General features: G+C 42.7%; 1 protein-coding gene across 5 annotated transcripts in view; it reads right to left on the reverse strand.

The window, feature by feature from the left end:
- The window catches only part of LOC308391075 (C-terminal-binding protein 2), a 94,718-nt gene that overhangs the window by 42,203 nt on the left and 33,621 nt on the right, over nucleotides 1-18,894 (reverse strand). For 2 of the 5 annotated variants that reach the window (XM_080873518.1, XM_080873519.1), the window contains exon 2: nucleotides 11,686-11,904. In XM_080873518.1, coding sequence (XP_080729644.1) covers nucleotides 11,686-11,755 — 70 coding nt within the window. In that variant the 5' untranslated portion in view covers nucleotides 11,756-11,904. Of the gene's footprint in view, nucleotides 1-8; nucleotides 1,852-11,685; nucleotides 11,905-18,894 lie in introns of those variants that run through there. The other 3 variants (XM_080873516.1, XM_080873517.1, XM_080873520.1) reach the window with 2 other exon arrangements.

Raw genomic sequence — 18,894 nt, forward strand, 5'->3', positions numbered from 1 at the left:
GACATTACTTGTGTCAGGCGTAGTGACCATGGTTGAGACTATGACAGGTGGACCGGTGCGGCGTCCCACCATCTTGTTGTTGTTAAGGTTTTGCGCTTGAAGAGTGGTGGCAGAGCTGACGGGAACTATGGTACTCTCAGGAGCAGCATTGATCCCCTTGCGGAGAAGTTGTGGGCTGTGAAGGGGGCTTGCTGCTCCTACAGGTGATGCTGGGGGAAAGTTGGGGGCTCTCTTCATCAGTTCCATCGGGGAATAGGAGCCAGAGAAGGTTTTAGGTGCAGCTCCAGGGGTGCCTGGAGCAGGTGGAGGCTGGTTTCCGAGAGCAGACATGGCAAGACCAGTGTGGGCATTATACATGGAGAAGGGTCTTCCCTGAGTCACAGCACTGCTATATCCTCCAGGGCTGACTGGAAAAGCTCCAGGTGCCAGCGGCCGTGCTCCTGGGTAGGTGGTGGTTTCCAGGAGATGTTGGGAGGGTGCGCTGCTCGGTCTTCTACCCAGAAATTCTCCCATTCTAGGGGAAACTGTCTGGACAGTGGTGGGAGGTTGCTGCATCAGGTTGGGGTCCATAGTCAAACCCTGGGGCTGCACGTAGAGGTCATTGCGATGGCTGAAGCTATTAGATCGGGCACGTGTTGCCGTCCCAACTGTCTTGCAACTGAGCACCACTCGTGACAGAACACGGGCCTGGGCCAAATTAGGGGCCACAGACCTAACATCATGGTCCTCCATCATCCCCAGTGTGGAAAGGGAATCAAAGCCATGTTGCAGCAGAAGTGTAATTGTGCTTTCAGCCAAGCCTTCCCCTCTTAAGAAAGCCAAGAAAGCAGGGTCCACCATCTTCTTAGGGTCTGCAGCACTGGGTTGGTGAGGAGGCAAGGTGGAGACCATTCCAGCTGTGGCAGCCACCATGGCTGAGCTGGGGTCATAGTTTGGATCATAAGGCAGCCTCTGGGAGGCTACAGCTCCGTAAGCCCTGGGGAAAGCTGCGTCCATTCCCTGAGAAGCTGGATCCACCAATGAACTGGTGGCAGCTGGCTGAAGGGGATCCAGGCGCAAGCTGTTGATACTGTTGTAAGTTTGACGAGCAGACAGCGGTTCAGCAGCGTAAACAGGAAGCGGGGGCTGAGCCCCGAAGATCGCAGTAGCGGGAGAGCTGCCACCAATACGCTGGACGTCTGGGATCATCTTAGATCCCAGAGTTTCCCTGTACAAACGGCTCAGCTCATGAAGCGGAGGGGGAGGTGGTGGCGGAGGAGGCGGGGGAGGAGGGGGAGGAGGAAGAGGCGCGGGTGTAGGTGTAGAAGCAGAGGCCAGTAAAGAGGGTGTGGCTCTTGCTTGTCCTTGATCCCAGGAAGACCTAACCCCCCCAACGCTGGGCCCATAATGCAAGGCTGATCTGGTGAGCAAGTGCTGGTTATCCCTGTAAAACCCAGACTCCTTAGGTGGATGACCAGATAAGGTGGCGTCAGTGAGGTAATAATCCTGAGGTGGTGCTGAGGCCCGGCCTGCCATTAGCTCCTTGAGGTAGAGACTGCTGCTTAGGTCAGGTACAGAGGTTTTCTTCAGTGGTGGCTGCCCATGCTGGTCCTGCTGGATCTGTCTGTATAGAGAGGAGTGGAGGACTGGATCCCGTTTTTCCCCAAGATCTAGGTGACCGTGAAACCAAACGTCTCCGTCTTCCCCACACAGTGCAGAAGAATTTCTACACCCTGCAATGTTACCGCAGTAGTGACAGCGACTTGCAGCCCTATCGTTCTGGCCTTCACTCCATTCAGGACCACGCTGGCTCAGACAGCCACCAAAATACGACTGTTCACTTGAGTTAGGCATCAGTGAAGACAATAAAGAGGGCAGCTATAAAGGCGGAAAATAGAGCCAGGTGTTGTATTTCAACTCTCCAGTTACACTCAGCCCCAATCAAAAGAGAGGAACAGAGAGGAAAAAAGGAAAGGTGAAGCAGGAGGTACCCTTTTACCTGATGTGCAACCGAAAGCCCCCCTCCCTTCCCCTCACTTCTCAGTCTATGCTATCATGTAGCTCCCTGCTGGCAACCTATTTAAATAATTCAGTCCTGGAAACATGAGAAATCTGTGGGGAGAGAGGCCCAACATGATAAAAACACAGAAAGAATACAAACACACAGAAAATTAACACACCTTTAGGTTGCAGCTCTGCTCCATTCTACTGCAGAGGTCATGCTTGTGCTGGGTATCACGGTTACTTTCCAAGCTAAGACTGAGGGTGAGAAATTGGGGTTAAAAAACACATGCTGGACAATGGCAGCAGAATGGAGGAGGGGACAAGGCGAACTAATCCACTGGGGGTTGATGCACGCCATTGGCAGGCGTAGTCTTCTTGTCCACTGCGTTTGCCACAAGGGGATTAGCATCAAACTAAAACCTGCTTAAATCCACTGCCCCTTGTGACATCACTTGAACTAGATAGTATACACAGCCAACATACTGCTGATACCTCTGGATGTGTTTATAGAGAGTAAAGCTCGAGTGTTTACCGCTCACCTCTCCATTGGCTTGCAGCCGGTATCCCTCTGGGCATTAATGGATCTTCCCAAAGGGACAGAGGAGGTTGGGGATTGACATGGTGTATTTCCCTTAAGAGAGGGGGAGGAGATGGTTACAGTGTCCAGTCACACAAGTACTACTGTGGGCCACATTTTATTTAGTGACTGGTAGAAAACGACAGGAAACCACTGGGCAAGTTGACATATATGAATGCCTATAATCAGCCGTGTTCTAATGATTGTTTTCGTCATGACTGATTTATACTACGATGAGTAGTGTCTATATGGTCCTTGTAATGCATGATCCTAGAGACACCTACTGCAGTAGGCTGGTGTGTCAACATAATAGTATCTCAACTGTGCACAAGGCACTGAAAGAACATTACAGGTGTGTAGCAGAAATCTAAATACATGTGAACTGAATTAGTGCATTATTACATGGTACTAAGCCACTATATCTATCAGTTTGTCAGCAGGCATTCTGGTCAATGTGAGCCATCACAATATCATCTGTGCGCGTCATTTTTATCCACTCACAGAACTTACACTTTGCTACTGCACACCAGATGCGCAGCAGAGCAGATGTGGCTTATGAGATGTCACCATCAGCGAGATAACTGCCAGTGTTTACTTGCTGTGATAAGAGCAATGCAAACAGTGGCAGGAGGAGAAGAAAGGAGCTTTGATAAGTGTCTGATAGGAAAAAAGGCCGATAAAGTGAGAGGCTGCCAGTTTTGACTTTACCTCGAAAACAGATAATGTGAAATAGGACAAGAAAGGAAAGGACGGGAAGATGACTGGACTATACCGAATAGTTTGTCACATCTAAATGTCTATAGGATTGTTTCTGTTCTGCGTTTTACCCATCAATGAAATAGACACCTCGGGTTTAAAGGAATACCTTTTGCTGCAAGTCTCTAGTGACATCATCTGGATGCTTCTGAAGCTAAGACACTGAGACAGCGTGACTGAGACGGGCTAAATTTATTCCAGTTTAAGACTAACAAGAAACTGCTATAATGCTGTGTCTCTTTATGTTGTCCCACTACCTGTCAAACCGCAGAGCCAAATGCTAGAACCGCCTTGTTTTCGACTCCAGGCTTAAATGATGCAATAGTGATAAAATATCTAAACAAAACCAAAAAAACAACAAGAGAATTTTTAATTATGGAACATCTGAATCAGAGAGCATTAAGTAGGTCAAACAAAGAAGAAATCAGAACAGTTTTGTTTCTGCCTGCAGCTCTGTGCAGCGCATGATGTCGCACATCTGAAGAATGCTTTCTTTTATTAGAGGTAACCCATACCTAGCAATTTCCGTGCAGTGATTTCTCAGTCCTGTACTCTCAGGTCTGAGTCTCCCTGCGCCTTTTTGTCAACTGTAAAACACACCATTAATCACTGTGTTGTATCTCTCTGCGGCGATCGCAGACAATAACTTCTTTTAATAAGCCCCTTTCAGGGCTGTGTGTCACTCAGTTCCCGCTTCCTGACAAAATATTAATAACAATAATAAACATCTCAAGTACGGTCGGACTGGTGTTGCTTACAACGAAACAAGGACGTGGCTTATCATATCTCCCGCAATCTATTAGCAAAAGAAGCTGTGGTAGCAAATTCATCTTGTGCATTTTCCCTGACAAGCCTTTCTCTCACGAGAGTTGCTCCATAATTAAGTGAGCATACTACACTGCACTCATCAAGCAACAGGGATCCTGTGTTTGCTTGTATGAATAATACAATAAAGGGAAACTCCAAATTTAAACACTGGATATGTGGTGAACGGCATCAAAATTAATGCCAAAACCTCGGCTTGCTAGCTCACAGCCAGTCATGCGGCTCTGTGAAAGATCTCTAGGTACAATGTGTTGAACAGACGTCCAGCAACAGTCGTGCCTTTGGAGCAATCTGGCCATCTTTCTAGGGCACAGGACGCTAACGGCGGGACTTGGCAGGCAGTGCAGGCAGAGATAGCTGCAGAATGATTTAGATAGCTGCGACTCTACAACTGCTGATCCATTAAACTTTCATAGGGACTTCATAAATTAAAACCATGACTGGAAGAACTTGAAAATTCTACTCAATTACTGTGATTGTACAGTATATTAAAGTTTTAATGAGCCTCTGGGCCTTTTCTCACTCAAACACAAGTGCAGGCAGGAAGGAGGGGCGATGAGGAAAGAAAAACACATGGTACCAATTCTGGTCTGATGGCTTTCAGAGGGTTTACATCTGCTGTGTTATCAAGACGCTGTCCTCTGCCTCTTTACCACCTCGCATCTCTGCAGTGCACGGCTCAGCATGTTACAGATTTCAAGGATGGGAGGAACGCAGGGCAGAGAGAGAGCCGCTACAGGGCAAGACCTCAAGTAGACTTGGTGAAGCAACTGATTAGAGTTTTGTCTTCCATTTTAGCAGGTTGGTATTTTCCATCTTTGCCTTGTGCACAGCCCCACGCTCCGCCTGCCTATCATTATCAAGCCAGTGGCCCATACTGCATCACAGATGGGGCAGACAGAAGGGAGAGACGACAGCCCGCTTGCATTTTGGAGCTGCAGCTGAGTGAAAGAAGAGGGAGGGAAGGAGAGAGCAAGAGAGAGAGGAAAGGAGAGAAAATGTAATTTTTCTCTAAGTCGTTGGTGAAAAATGATTTGGAGTTCGGCTAAATGAAAGAGCGCTTTTTGTAGTTAAAAGCAGAGATGTGGGGGAAGGGTGGCAATATTCGTATGCGCTGAACGCTATAGAAGGCGAACGTTATTTATTTTCTGTAGTGTTAATGCATAGTGTATAAAGGTCAGTACGTCTTCTGGCACTTTTTATTTAAGAATAGCCGCAATCTATGTTTCATCTCCCAAGATAAGCTAGACTACTCATTCATCAGTGTCTTAGACAAGCAGCTGCACGTAATCCTGATAAAACACCTATAAAGAAATATAATGCAACAGATTTCTTACCCTTAGTGATTAAAATTTTAGCTATAAAGCAAAAGGAGAAGGACATAAGAATTACAGCAATTTTCAGCCAGTGGATGTGTTGTCAGTGCTGCAAGTGATGCCAGTGCTAGCTAAAAGAGACTTCTGCGGTAAATCTTTGTCGAGCCTATAGCACCAACAGTTCACGACACCATTACCGGCATTCAGGACTTTGTGTGGTTTTTAATCTGTTAATTACCTCATGGTTGTGTCACAGTGTTTTATATGTGGTACCAGCCACAATAGGAACAAATAAGATGCTTTTCCCTCCTGGGTCCTCCACTCTTTTTTGGGGGGTCATTCCCTTACGTACATTCCAATAATTGCAATTTCTGCAATCCTTCTCCAGGACATATTTGAGTCCTTATATTGAGATAATCATTCCTGTTCTCTCACTGACAAATTCAAAAACTGCAGCAAAAAATTACTTGGAAATGCACAGAATGAATCGACGGTACTGAACAGGCCAGTCGAAGCAACATGTACTTACATTTCCAGGGAGGTGCATGCTACCATGTAGGATTTCAGAGATGTCTGCGATGTACCTACAGTGTAAATTCAACATTTAACAAATATAAATCCACTGACAGGCTCCAGCCTCGCTACAACAGCCTTGCACTGTCCACTTCCTGCTGTGACAAAACAAATTTCCCACGTGTGGGACTAATAAAGGTTATCTTATCTTATCTTATCTTAACCCTGAACTGGATAATGGGTAATAAATATGGACTATCCTGTTCAATTAATGTACTAAGTGAGAAACTATATAGCATATATACTGTACTACTTGAAAGCATGCCACAGCTGTAGTCTAAAAGGAAACATATTCTAAGTTCAAAATTAATTTAGAGTAATCAACTGGCAATAAACTGGCAATAAAATATAAGAAACGATTTTGACACCATTCCTGGGATGGCAGTCCTCAATCCTCAATGCTATAAATTCATTGATTCATTCATTATGAATCAGCCAACAGATATATTTTTAAACCTTTCATTCAAGCTGTATCGATCGGGTTCTAGTTTAAAGAAAATGGCCACAAAATAAGCTTCATTGAATAATCAGTTAAATAAAAGATCACCAAAAATATAGTTTTCTTAACTGGTGACTCTAAGCTTCTCTGAATCAGTAAAGCTGGTAAGAACACCCAAACAGCTAGTTACATGACTCACGTTATTTTTCCTCAAGTGCTCAATCCAGTTCAAAGTTCACACTAAACAGATTCACTATAACAGTTATGAGCAAATGCAATCAGAAACTAGAAAGAACAATTCTGCTTCTGTGTCTGCAGTACTACTTTTGTTTTGCATCTAATAAGGATAAATTATATTCCTAATTATTCCACCATAAAGTGCCATCATGTTGCACAACATGAATAAAATGCAGATGCTGATAAAAACATTATCTGACTAGATTAGAGCGGCACTAATCTAACCCAGAGGGAAAAGAGTAATGCAGTCTACAAGAAAAACAACAATCTTTGCAAAGAAAAAAAAATGGATCAGGAGCAAAACTGTCCTCCCTCCCAGCCACTCGGCCCAGTTGCTGCAGAATGATAAACATTGGTTCAGCTCAAATTAAGCCGAGAACATGAAAGGACCTGAGGCTGGGAGGAACATGGGCCGTGGCAGATCACTCCTCATCTCTTCAGATGACAGAAATGAATCTCTCCACCCCTGAGAGAGAAAGAAACAGAACAAGAGAAAGAGTGAGAAAGAGAGATAGAAAGCATCTCTCTATTTCTCATAAAGCCGAATTAAGGCTGATGCTTCCCAGCAGCTGCTTTGATTGAGCTAACTAGCAGCTTTTGATAAAACATTTGCAACCAGCTCCCTGCCTTCTTATTTGCAGACAGGCCAGATTATGCTATATACATATCAAGGACTTTAATGGCTTAATCAGCCTTGTCATCTAGCCACCGGGTTTTCAGAGATACAGCATATGTGATCCCACTGCCATAAATGCTAATATAAAGACAGCCAGGATGAACAATTTGGGAAATGCTATAATATAAAAAAAATTACAATTTGCACCTTGCGTGGCAACGAGAGCTGACTTGGATATGACAAGAGGTGTATTTTAATGTTGGGAAAACAATGGAAACAAAGGCAAAGGCTCTGTTGGACAGTGCAGAGAGAGTGTAGTCTCAGCAGACGTTTTCCAAAGAGGACGTTCCAGATTTTCACTTGAAAGAGATTGAGAAGAGACAGCGCAAATCATGGCTTCATCTGGTCTGTATCTGTTTGCCAACTGCGAGTCTGGTTGAAGTGTGAACCTGGATTAAGATGAGTTACTCCAGACAGTAGCCAAATAGGTCCTGTGAGGCTTTTACCTGCGTGTGAAACCAAAAGCAGCAGATCGCTTCATGTACGCTTTCTCCTTGCTCAGAGACAATCGCCATAGCAGCCTTATCACTCCACTACATGCAATCAGTGGGACAACTCGGCCTGGTCACTGGCTCGTGAACAAATCACAAGCTGTCTCCCCCCCCCCCCCCTTTATGCCCTCACAATAGCAACCAGGGGACTGATGCACTGATCCTGTATGACAGCCATCTGGAGATCTTGTGTGAGTTTTCACGCCGGCGTGCTTGTGTTTGCGAGTGTGCGAGAAGGAACGTCGGCAGGTAAGCTCACCATGAAGCAGCTCTGCATGCATCACAGCAACACCTGTTACCGTCTCTCTATGCGTCTCCTGTGGGCTTTGCGCTCAAGCCAAGCAGACAAACTGTTGTTCCCTCAGGAATGACTAACTACCTCAGCTGTCTGATTCATGCAAATTCAGCAGCTGGATCTGGACTGCAATGGTAATCAGGAAGTTATTTCAACCAATAGAAAAAATCCTCCTGTTACTTACGACTCACCTTTAAGGTCAGGTGATTATTAAAGAACTATTGTTCAATTTTATTTATTTATTTATTTTTGGGGGGGGGGGGGGGGGGGGAGAGAGAACTTTTATAAGGAAATCTCCTTGTTGTGCTGTGTATTATAAAATTTATTTGTAATTATAGCCCATAAAAAAAACTTTAAGGAAATCTTGGAAATTTCATTGCTTCATTCATTTATTAGTTAAAAAAAAGATTCATAAGGCTGTCATGTTGGTTTGCTGAGCAGCACTAAGAAAACTGCTATCACTGCTTTGTCCAAAGGAAACAGCTTGTGATCAGCAGCAATCCTAGGTAGTGAAAAACCTCCATGTTAAAACAACAGTTCAGCAGGGGGTTATGTACTGTATTGTTTCTTGGCTGGGATAAGTGACTTCCTGGAGTCTTTGCATGTTGACTGGCAAATAGTCCTGGCCAAGAAATCTCCGCAAGTTTTACAGGTGGTGAAAGTTGATTTGGGCAAAGCAAAAGCAGCTTTCCCCCCCTTAACCCCCCATTCAGCCATGGCAGATGATGGCCCCGTTGAGCTTGGTTCTGCTGTTTAAATAAAGCATGTGGTAAAGCATGTAGCATGTGGTATGAATCTTCTCATGTAACTCTGAGTGCAAAGGGAATAAACTTGCTATTGACACCTCCCCCCCACCAAAAAAACAAAAATATAAATTAATTAAAATGATTTGCCTGTTCTCCAATTCAAGGTCATCTTCTTGGGCAGCACTGCACCATGTATAACGTTGATGCTTTCGGGGTGATCGTGGCTCAAGAGTTGGGAGTTCGCCTTGTAATTGGAAGGCTGCCGGTTCGAGCCCCGGCTTGGACAGTCTCGGTCGTTGTGTCCCTGGGCGAGACACTTCACCCGTTGCCTACTGGTGGTGGTCAGAGGGCCCGGTGGCGCCAGTGTCTGGCAGCCTCGCCTCTGTCAGTGCACCTCAGGGTGGCTGTGGCTACAATGTACAATCACCAGTGTGTGAATGTATGGGTGGATGACTGGATGTGTAAAGCGCTTTGGGGTCCTTAGGGACTAGAAAAGCGCTATATAAATACAGGCATTTACCATTTTACCCTGCTATTTTCAGATCTCCCTGTGAAAGTCCCCTATTAAACACTTTTCACTTCTCTGTCAGGGATTTCATCATGGATCTACAACTTGCGCACAACACAACAGACATCAACGTCTGGGTAAAACTAACCCACCTGTCACGTCAGGGATCATCACTGGTGATCAGCGCTGGTTCTCCTGCTACAACCATGAGACCAAACAGCAGACTTCTTTACTAGAAAAGCCGGATATCTGGTGCATAAGATTAAAAGCACAGCTGGGAGCGTGCTTATTAAGACATGCACTGTTATTTCATCCCCCAGGGTCAAACGGTCAATATGGAGTTCTACCCAAAGGACTGAGTTATTTTCTATTGGGTGCTTTGAAAAACACAGTATTGTAGCCAAAAAATACCTTTGCTCATCAGCTGCCCTATATATCAGATATGCCTCCCTGTGACTGTCTTTTCCCAAAAATAAAAATTCAAGTTTGACGCCCCAGGTTTTAACACGCTAAAGGAGGTCCAGAGTGCGAGTGGTCAGCAGCTGTAGTGGAAGTGGGCAAGCACTGCCCTAAGAGCAATTAGCCAAATTTAAGTCAGGTGTTGTGTAGTCAAAAAACGTTATGATTGCACCTCATGGCATTTAAAATGTTGTTTTAAAACTCAGGTTCTCCGTATTTCTTTCTCTCTCATTAAATTTTAGCTGTCAAGATAATACAGAACTGCATACCTGTTAGTGTAGTCAAAGCTATAAAAACAATACTATTATTATTAAACTTGTAAAACTGACTAAATAAATAATGAAGGGGTTGATTTCGTGATGACTAGTTATTCAGACAACTTTTTTTTCCCAAAAAAAGCTTGATTACACTCGAGAAATGCTGAACTTAAAGATTTGCTTTTATTGGTTCAGGGTTGTAAGGTAATTTCCTAATGCCAGTATATATTTCCAAATGCTACATCACAGACAAGGTTTCTTGGTCCTGACTATATGCTGGAAGTGTGGCATATGTCCTTCATTTCATGTGCATAAAGCTGAGGTGGTTACATCATGCTGCAAAACAAATATACTGGCACTGGGGGTAATGGTGCGTCTAGCTTCATTTTCCAGCACTGCAGTCATGTCTGCCTCTCTCTGCGCTGGCTCCAGGAGGGCCTAGCAGCTTAACAAGCCTCTTGGGGACCCAGACAGCAGAGAGGAGATGATTTTACCTCAGGACACAGTCTGACAGACCCATACGCACAAACACGCATGCACACACACATACACACAACACAAAACACACGCTGGGCAGTCAAACAAGTGGATTTAAAAATGCACATTCACAAGGCTTCAGATACAGTTTATACACCCACACAAAAACTCATATTCCTTGTTGCCTAGGCTTACTTTGTAGCTATGCGTGCAGCAGGGGGTTCCTCTTGTATGTTCAGGCCTTTCAATACAACACCACAGCTCTATAATCCACCACCTAAAGCTTAATAATCACTGCAGTTCATGCTGTAAAATTGGCTGCTTTTTAACAGGCGTGACAGGATGGAAACCATTCAATCCCCTGCGGTAATCTAACTTGAGTTCAGATGTTTAGAGATTCTCCTTAACCATAAGTCACATAACAGACACTCCTACACAAACCAACCACAGCTCGCAGAGAGGCCAGAGTAAAGCAGTAATTTCATTTACATCCACTAGATGAATGTTTGCTGCTGAGGTCAACATTCATAGACTGGTTACTGTAGTATCTGACATGTGCGGCGTGCCAGCAGAAAATTATAGCAATCAATAGGCACTGATCGCCGATAGGTGCTAGGGTTTTGCTAAGAACAGCAAGAATAGGCGGTCAATGAAGACAGAAGGAAAAACATAAAAGTGAGGATTTATTTTCCAAAGGAAAACAACAAGGAGATGCACTTAGCAAGAATTCCATTCTCTGCAGGTCAAAAGAAATGCAGATTTTGAGGTTAAACCCAGGCTAAACCTGTATTCTAAAAATGCTCACTTTTGACCAAATTGAGGTCACTTTAAACCTCAATATGTAGACCATCAAACCAGGATTTTGGTTCAGCGCAGCTCCAAATATAAAGAATCATCATCACACCCAGTTGACACCCAGTCAAAGTTAATTTACAGCAAAATCTGGAGGCCTGCTTGTACGTACTGAAAGTAGCTCTTGAAACAACAAAAACTGGCGCGAAGGTAGAGAGAAGAGCAGTGCAGGAAAATGTGAGTCGGGAGTGCAAAAAAAGTTTAAGATGGGTACATACACAAAACTTTACCTTCACAGATTCGGTCCAGTCGCTGTCTCTTCACTTTGTGTTTGTCAGTCAGGGACATGGCGTCAAACGCGGCACAGCACAGGACGGCAGGGCTCTGCTCCGCACAGCAGGGTATCTCTCCTCCTGAGCCACCAATACTGACAAGGTTCAGACTCCTAGTGCACTGTCAGCACTACTCCCCGGGGCATACCGCCTCGGCACATACACCTACACAAAAGGCACAAACACAAAGAAACTTGGCTTAAAGCAACGCGGGCGCACACAGACACACACACACACGTAGTTACTGTATATACACACATCATTGATGTAAAAGCACCAAAAAAATCTCTGACACAGGAATGCATTAAAGAGGCCTTGACTACAAAGTCCCACAGCCTCTTCTTCACAAAGAGTCTGGGAAGCTGCAGGCAATAGATATACAGGAAATCAGTGAATCACACAGCTTCACACACATGCACTCAGACACTGCTGGTGACAAAGTGCTCCATTTGCTCTAAAAAGTGACAAAACTTCAGTGCTCTAAAAGCTCCACTTTTCCCCTGTTTGAAGTGTGTTTTCTTTCCTTGACAAATACTCATGTGAAGCTCCATCTAACTTGTCACTCATCACATTTCTTATTGATCACTGTGACATTTGAGGTATCTCAACTCAGTCTACTTCTTCCCTTTTTTTGCCGTGAAAGTTTTTCAAAACAAAGCAAGCGCAGAAATGCTCAGTCTGACGACAGTCGATGTGAAGGAAGCTGATAAGACTGGAGAGGGGAAATTTATCATCTGATAAAGTGATGTGTCGAACCTGAAGATGGACTGTCATGTAATGACACGTTCAGACCAATAGAGGGTAGTTAGAATCTACCCAGAGAGAAACACATGTTCACATCCACACAATATGAAGCCAGATGATTACTGAACTTCAAATAACTTTAGCTTGGCCACGATTTGGCCTTGCACACATAATCACAGTTGCCATTTCAGATAAAGAGAAGTTTGTAACTTTGAGCTGTCTGAAAATGTAACCCGACAAAGCCTTTTTAATTCGCTATCACTCACAGACATGCAGGCAATTATTTGTACAATTGCATCTTTGTTACAAAGGAAAGCGGGGAAAAGCATTTGAGTCAAATGGAACTAAATTATTGCAGCACAACAGGGATTAAACGTTCTCTCTCTCAAAACACTCATATCCCACATTGTGCTCATCCAGGACCAGAGCCTGAGGCGCCTTTGCTCTCACAAAGTGCTGAGATCACTGAAATATCTCTTTGTGTCAGAAAGCATCACAGCAAAGTCATTACACAAAGTCTTCATCGGTCCTGTGTGGTCAAATATCGAGGGTAAAAAACACGAGAAGGGTGAGAAGGTAAAGATTTCATATGTTGTGGATCTGAGCCGACCTGTGCTATTCATCAGAACTGGCTATTCAAATGTGAAACTACATGCTACTGTGGGTGGTGCTGAAATGTGACATTATCAGGACACCTCTGCACATATGGGACCATGCAGAGCTATCACACCAGGAGGTATAAAGACTTGTATGCAGCCTTTCCTTGAGGAAAAAATCCTCCACATGTTCCTATTTAAGCGTACATTGCCACACCATTTTGTCCCCTCTAAAACCGTTTTCTGTTTATAAGCCTCCTTTAATGATTTCAGTTCTTTCCCTTTATGGACTTATGGGAAACCTAAATGCTTAAAGATCTTTAGCAGGTCATAAATGCAACAACATACAACCTGGATAAAGAAGGGTCCATTAAAAATAATCCCTGCAGAGGTGGAAAAGGCTAATCATTTTCCTGTTCAGCTGAGTAATCTTTAAGTTACTGTCATGGCAGAGAAAAGAATGATTTTGACGAGAGGAAGCCGCACACAAGGTTACTTCCAGGGTGCCTTTTTAACAATATGGTACCCCGGCTGGAGTATGTTAACTGCTGCTGGAAGGCCTCACCCTGTTACTTCATTTCAGTCTCCTCTCAGTCCCTCCTCCCTCTCCCCTTTCATCTGTCCATCTCTCTGTAGTGCCGCTGCCTCTGAGGTCTCTCGCACAGAGTTATCAATCACCGGCCCTTGTTCCAGGGCCATCCACTTGTGTGTGTGTGTGACATAAAGAGTGAGAGCGACAGAGAGGGTGGGAAGTTGAGAAGAGGAGGATTCACAGAAGCTAACAAGACCCGCACAGAGGCCAAACCTTCCCCATCTATATGCCTGTTTCTTTTCTGTTAGACAATCAACTATAAGCTGTGGTTTGAGAACTGTTTCATTTTCCAAAAAAAAAAAGAAGAAAAACTCACATGAATCAAGAGTTCAATTTCTCAATACTATAAAAGAAAAAGTGAAACAAGCCTGACAGTGCAGCCAGCAGTGCATGAGAGGGTATTTAGGCAGGAATTTTGCACACTCAATTCAAACACAAAGGTCATATACATGAATCTTAATATTTAAGAGCTATTAAAAGTCAGATGATCGATAAAACTCCCCCGCTTGCGTGGCCACAGCTCACTGAAAGGGAAACATTTGCGCGCGAGACACCAAAACATTAAATGAACGAATCCATATCTGTGACAGCCGGCTCTGTCTCCCAAGGATGGCTTCACCCGTGAGCACAATCACAGTCTGCAAACTCTGCTCAATGTCAGGGGCACACAGAGATCCCTGTCAGAGTATGTATGGTACGCAGATGTGGGGGAAGGGCAGTCAGTTAGCGGGGGTTTCGAATACAGCACAAAGACAAACAGTCTCAAATGACTGATCTCGTTGTAAAGTGATTTATGACAGAAGAAAACACCAACAAATCAATAAGAAAAGGCCGTCTCAGGACCCCTTCATTTTTTCACACCTCCTAGTATTATTACAACTGAAATAGGGAGATTGTTTGCTAAGCTTAAGCATATTTTTAAAGTTTTATGCAGCTGCTGGGTGCTGAACTTTTGAAGTTTTAACCTATAATCCATTATTATTTTCTCGACTTAAATTAAATTTTTTATTCAATGTTATTCTTTTATCTGGCTCATGTTATATTAATTTATTAATGTATCGGTTTAACAAAGTTAAAGGTTACGTGTTTTTATCACACATATGTGAATAAAAAAGTAACACATATGCTGCCATAGATATGTTTAGTGGTTTTAATACCATTTAACTTCCTGAGTTGGCACTGACATAGGGGGCGTGTCTAAGCTTAATCTATGTGCAGCGGCGCAGCGATCAAGCACAACGTTAATGACACAGACATGTGAAGTCAATAACTCTGATCATCTTCCTAGAAGGACTCTTTGGTCCTCGTGTGGCTATTAACCTTCACATTTATATGGAGGCATATGTGAGGTTACAACAGAGAGCAGGTGAACAGTTTATAGACACCGCATGTTGCTGATGACAAGTCATTGAATTGAGCAATAATGCAGGTGGTATAATGGAGATTCGGATCTGTGCAATTCTGGTTTTAGTTATCAGAAAGATGTATATCAGATCAGGAAGTCAATAGCCATGTGACTCTCTAAGCCAATCGTCTGCCAAACATATGACCTCTATTTCCTTTAATGTACTGAGGAAGACCACAAGGCTGAGACATAAAGTAAGTGACATCATTTGGTTTTGTGGCTTTGTTTGACCTTTTTTTAAGGCAGAAGAAACTGTTAGGTGATCTTGTGATTGGCATTTTGCGCTCTACTTTGATCTTTTATTCACCGAACAATTAATTAACACATCAAAAACCCAACGTATACAGTCATCAATAATGAAAGCATTAATTCTATTCTGTCCTGGTTATTCTCCACCCAACATTGTGATTTTAACCATAGGAGGATGTGAAAAAAATAATAATAATCCAAATAAAATTCATTTGTTGCAGCATCATCTTGTAATGCGATGAAATTTAATGATGATGAAATAAGAAAATAATTTTGCTTTGGTAAATAGATATGAGCAACGTCCCTGACCGACTTTCATTAGATAGCAATAATTACATGCTTTATCAGACAGGGTGGGGGTGTACAGACTGAGCAAAGGCAATCTCACACTGTCAAATGAGTCACTCGAGTTACAGCATCACTTCATGTGTTGACACAGATCAGTGTGATTAGAAAAGCTTTAAAAACAGAGCACACAGGATGTTTTATTTTAAGAAAGACAGAAATATATTTAGACAGGCAGGAGTAGTTAAAAAGCTAAACTGAAAGCTAAACTGAAGGTTGGACGGTATGAGAGTGTCTGAGGATGAGTTTGGGAGATTGAATAATTAAAAAGGTCAGGCTACCTGCCTGCTGCGTGTCGCTTCACACACGCCGGCATGCACACTCGCGGTTCTAAGAGAGACGCAACGCACAGTAGGACAAAGACTGAAGAGAGACATCATTTGGGGGAATGATCATTTTCCCTAGAACACAGTGCAGTTTGTGAACTAATTGGGTGAATCCATAATTAATTTGCTGACATTAAGCCTTGGGGTCTGCTCCAGTAAGGCTTTACTTTCTAAGGATTTGAGCAAGTGCTAGTGAAGCCCTGGGCTTGCTGCTGAAGGGGGAGTCTCTTTTTTCTTCACCAGACAGGTTCTGACATTTATATATCTAACGGTGATACATTTCCACAAACGTCAGTTAATGCCCGACAGCGTGGGGATTCATTTATTGGGGATTTTCTCAATGAAACATTTAAGTGATAGATAAATCCAGAAAATCCACACTCAGCATGTTTCCAATCCACATCAAAAGCAAACAGGCCTAGGTTTTATTTCTCAGGGTCAAAACATGAGAGTTTTCAGCCACTGACAATTGCATACACTGACTCTTAATGCTTAGACTAAAATATGATAGCTGCTGAGACTTCTGCTTGATTATTCTAAAACAACAAGTTGCACTTTTTGTCTAATTTGTCGGTCAATATAACTCACTGGATGCTTCAGATTAGGGCTGTTATAATGATATATCGTTTGTTTCGCGGTGTCTCAAAATAAACTGTTTACGGCAATATTTTTTCTCAGTTTTGATGGTCACTGTAGTGGCTATATTAATTTCTTAAAGTTCTCTATTTCTCTTATATTTATTATAACCACACTATGGATGGACAAGCACCTGTTTTTATGTTTTGTCGTTAGCAACAACGACGGTAACACCATCGCGTCCGCTTGTTTATGTACCACATAAACCTTTCACAATAAAGCTCAAGATCCTGTTGAGACTTTTCAAATTAAACTGAATCACGTGAAAGAGCAGATTATTTATGGATAAGAAGTAAAAAAAAAGAGCCGCCAGGTGCTAAAAAATAAACCTTAGACTCAAACGTTAGAACAGGCTTTTCCCCGCAGCACGCCGTGTAATAAATACTCACAAAGAAAACAGCGGCTGTTACAACTTATGTCTAAAAATGTATAGTTTCATGCATCGGTTAAAACACTCGACTCCAGCTACATGACGCGCAGCTGGAAACACTTCCCACAAGACGAGCTGCCCGAGATTCACATAATTTACAGAAAATGTTACATTTTTATATCGTTATCGGGATGATAGAATTCTTATATCGGGATATGAGATTTTGGTCATATCGCACAGCCCTACTTCAGATATAACAGTTGTACCTGTTTAACTGTTTGTTAATGCAGATTATCTAATCAGCCAATCAATGGCAGCAGCTTGATGGCTTTACGCATGTAGACATGACAAAGATGACATGCTTTAGTTCAAACTGAGCATCAGATTGGGAAGAATACCCAGACTGCTTCAAGCTAACATGAAGGAAACAGCTACTCAAATAATCATTCGCTACAACCAGACTATGCAGACGAGCGTGTAATGTTGTGGGGGATCATTTCTTGGGAAACCACAGCCTCCTTACTATCAATCAATCAACATATAACTGCAACAGCCTTCCTAAGTATCGCTGCTGAACATGACCACACAGTACCCATCCTCTGATGGCTGCTTCCAACAAGATAACACACCATGTCACAAAACTCCAATCATTTCAAAATGGCTAACTGAATATGACAATGAGGTCACTGTTTTCAAATGGCCTCCCCAGTCACCAGATCTCAATAGAGCATGTGATGCTATCATGTCAATATGGACCAAAAACTCCAGCAACTTGCTGAATCTCTGCAATGAAGGATTAAGACAGCTCTGAAGGGAAAAGGAGCTCCAGGCCAGAACTAGCAATGTGTGGTATTGCATATGTCAGAATTATAACAAAAAGTTGCTCTAGTAACAAACCAATCAGCGATTAGTTTTCGGTGCTTATCTATTAGACCTGAAACCATTATTAAATAAAAATGAATGACAAACAGGAACAGAATATTAATCCAAATCTTCTGATAATGAAAACAAATGGAGATCGCAGCTCATAGTATTTGTAATTGCTTTAAAAGGATTCCCTTCATATGGCACTCGTTTTCTCACACGAGGCACTTACTTGATTGAAACAAGAAATGAGCCTGGCACATACATCCCACAATTGTTTATCATGTCTAATCCGATAAAGATCCAGATTACAAACTTGTGAACATTTTCTATTAGGAAAAACAAATGTGGAGACTGCTGAGGCTTGGCACAGGTACACGCTCGTAGCTCTTTCTAGTTTGAGCTGATTTCAATATTTGTTTAGTAATTATGACGAAAAATCTTCAACAGCTGCTGCGGTTTTTTTAAAATATAAAATAATAAGACGCGTGGTGCAGATCTTCAATGATTAAAATGAGGTACTACAGGATTAGATGGGAATAGTCTCTTGATTTAGAGTTGTTTGAATTGCATTATGTAACTACGAACCCATCCACTGTTTGGCAATCTTTTATAGTCAATCAATACACATTTTCAGTATCTGGCAAAAACACAGAAACCACAGTGAAACAACAAGGATTTTATCAATCTTCAAATGGAATGAATCCGGACAATGGGGTATTGATTTACTTTTGATGATGAATGAGTTTCTGAGTAAAAAAAAAACAGCAGTGAGAGGCAGTGTATTTTATCTGTATTGAAAGGATGGTTAGAAAGTTAGATTATCTAACTGGTTATTTTTAGTAAGTTGCCAAATTATGTCTCATACAGAAAAGCTTTATGTGATCTTTCAAAAGACATGTCAAATACAATTTAAAGTCTGTATTTATCTTAGTTTCTTTCCCAGCTGACGCTACAATTTCAATGCAATGTCTCAATTTGAGCTCTGCGAGGATCTTTGCCAAAACAGTAAAAGCACAAAATAGCAG

The sequence above is a fragment of the Rhamphochromis sp. 'chilingali' genome, assembly GCF_963969265.1.
Source record: "Rhamphochromis sp. 'chilingali' genome assembly, chromosome: 22".
Lineage (NCBI taxonomy): Eukaryota > Metazoa > Chordata > Actinopteri > Cichliformes > Cichlidae > Rhamphochromis > Rhamphochromis sp. 'chilingali'.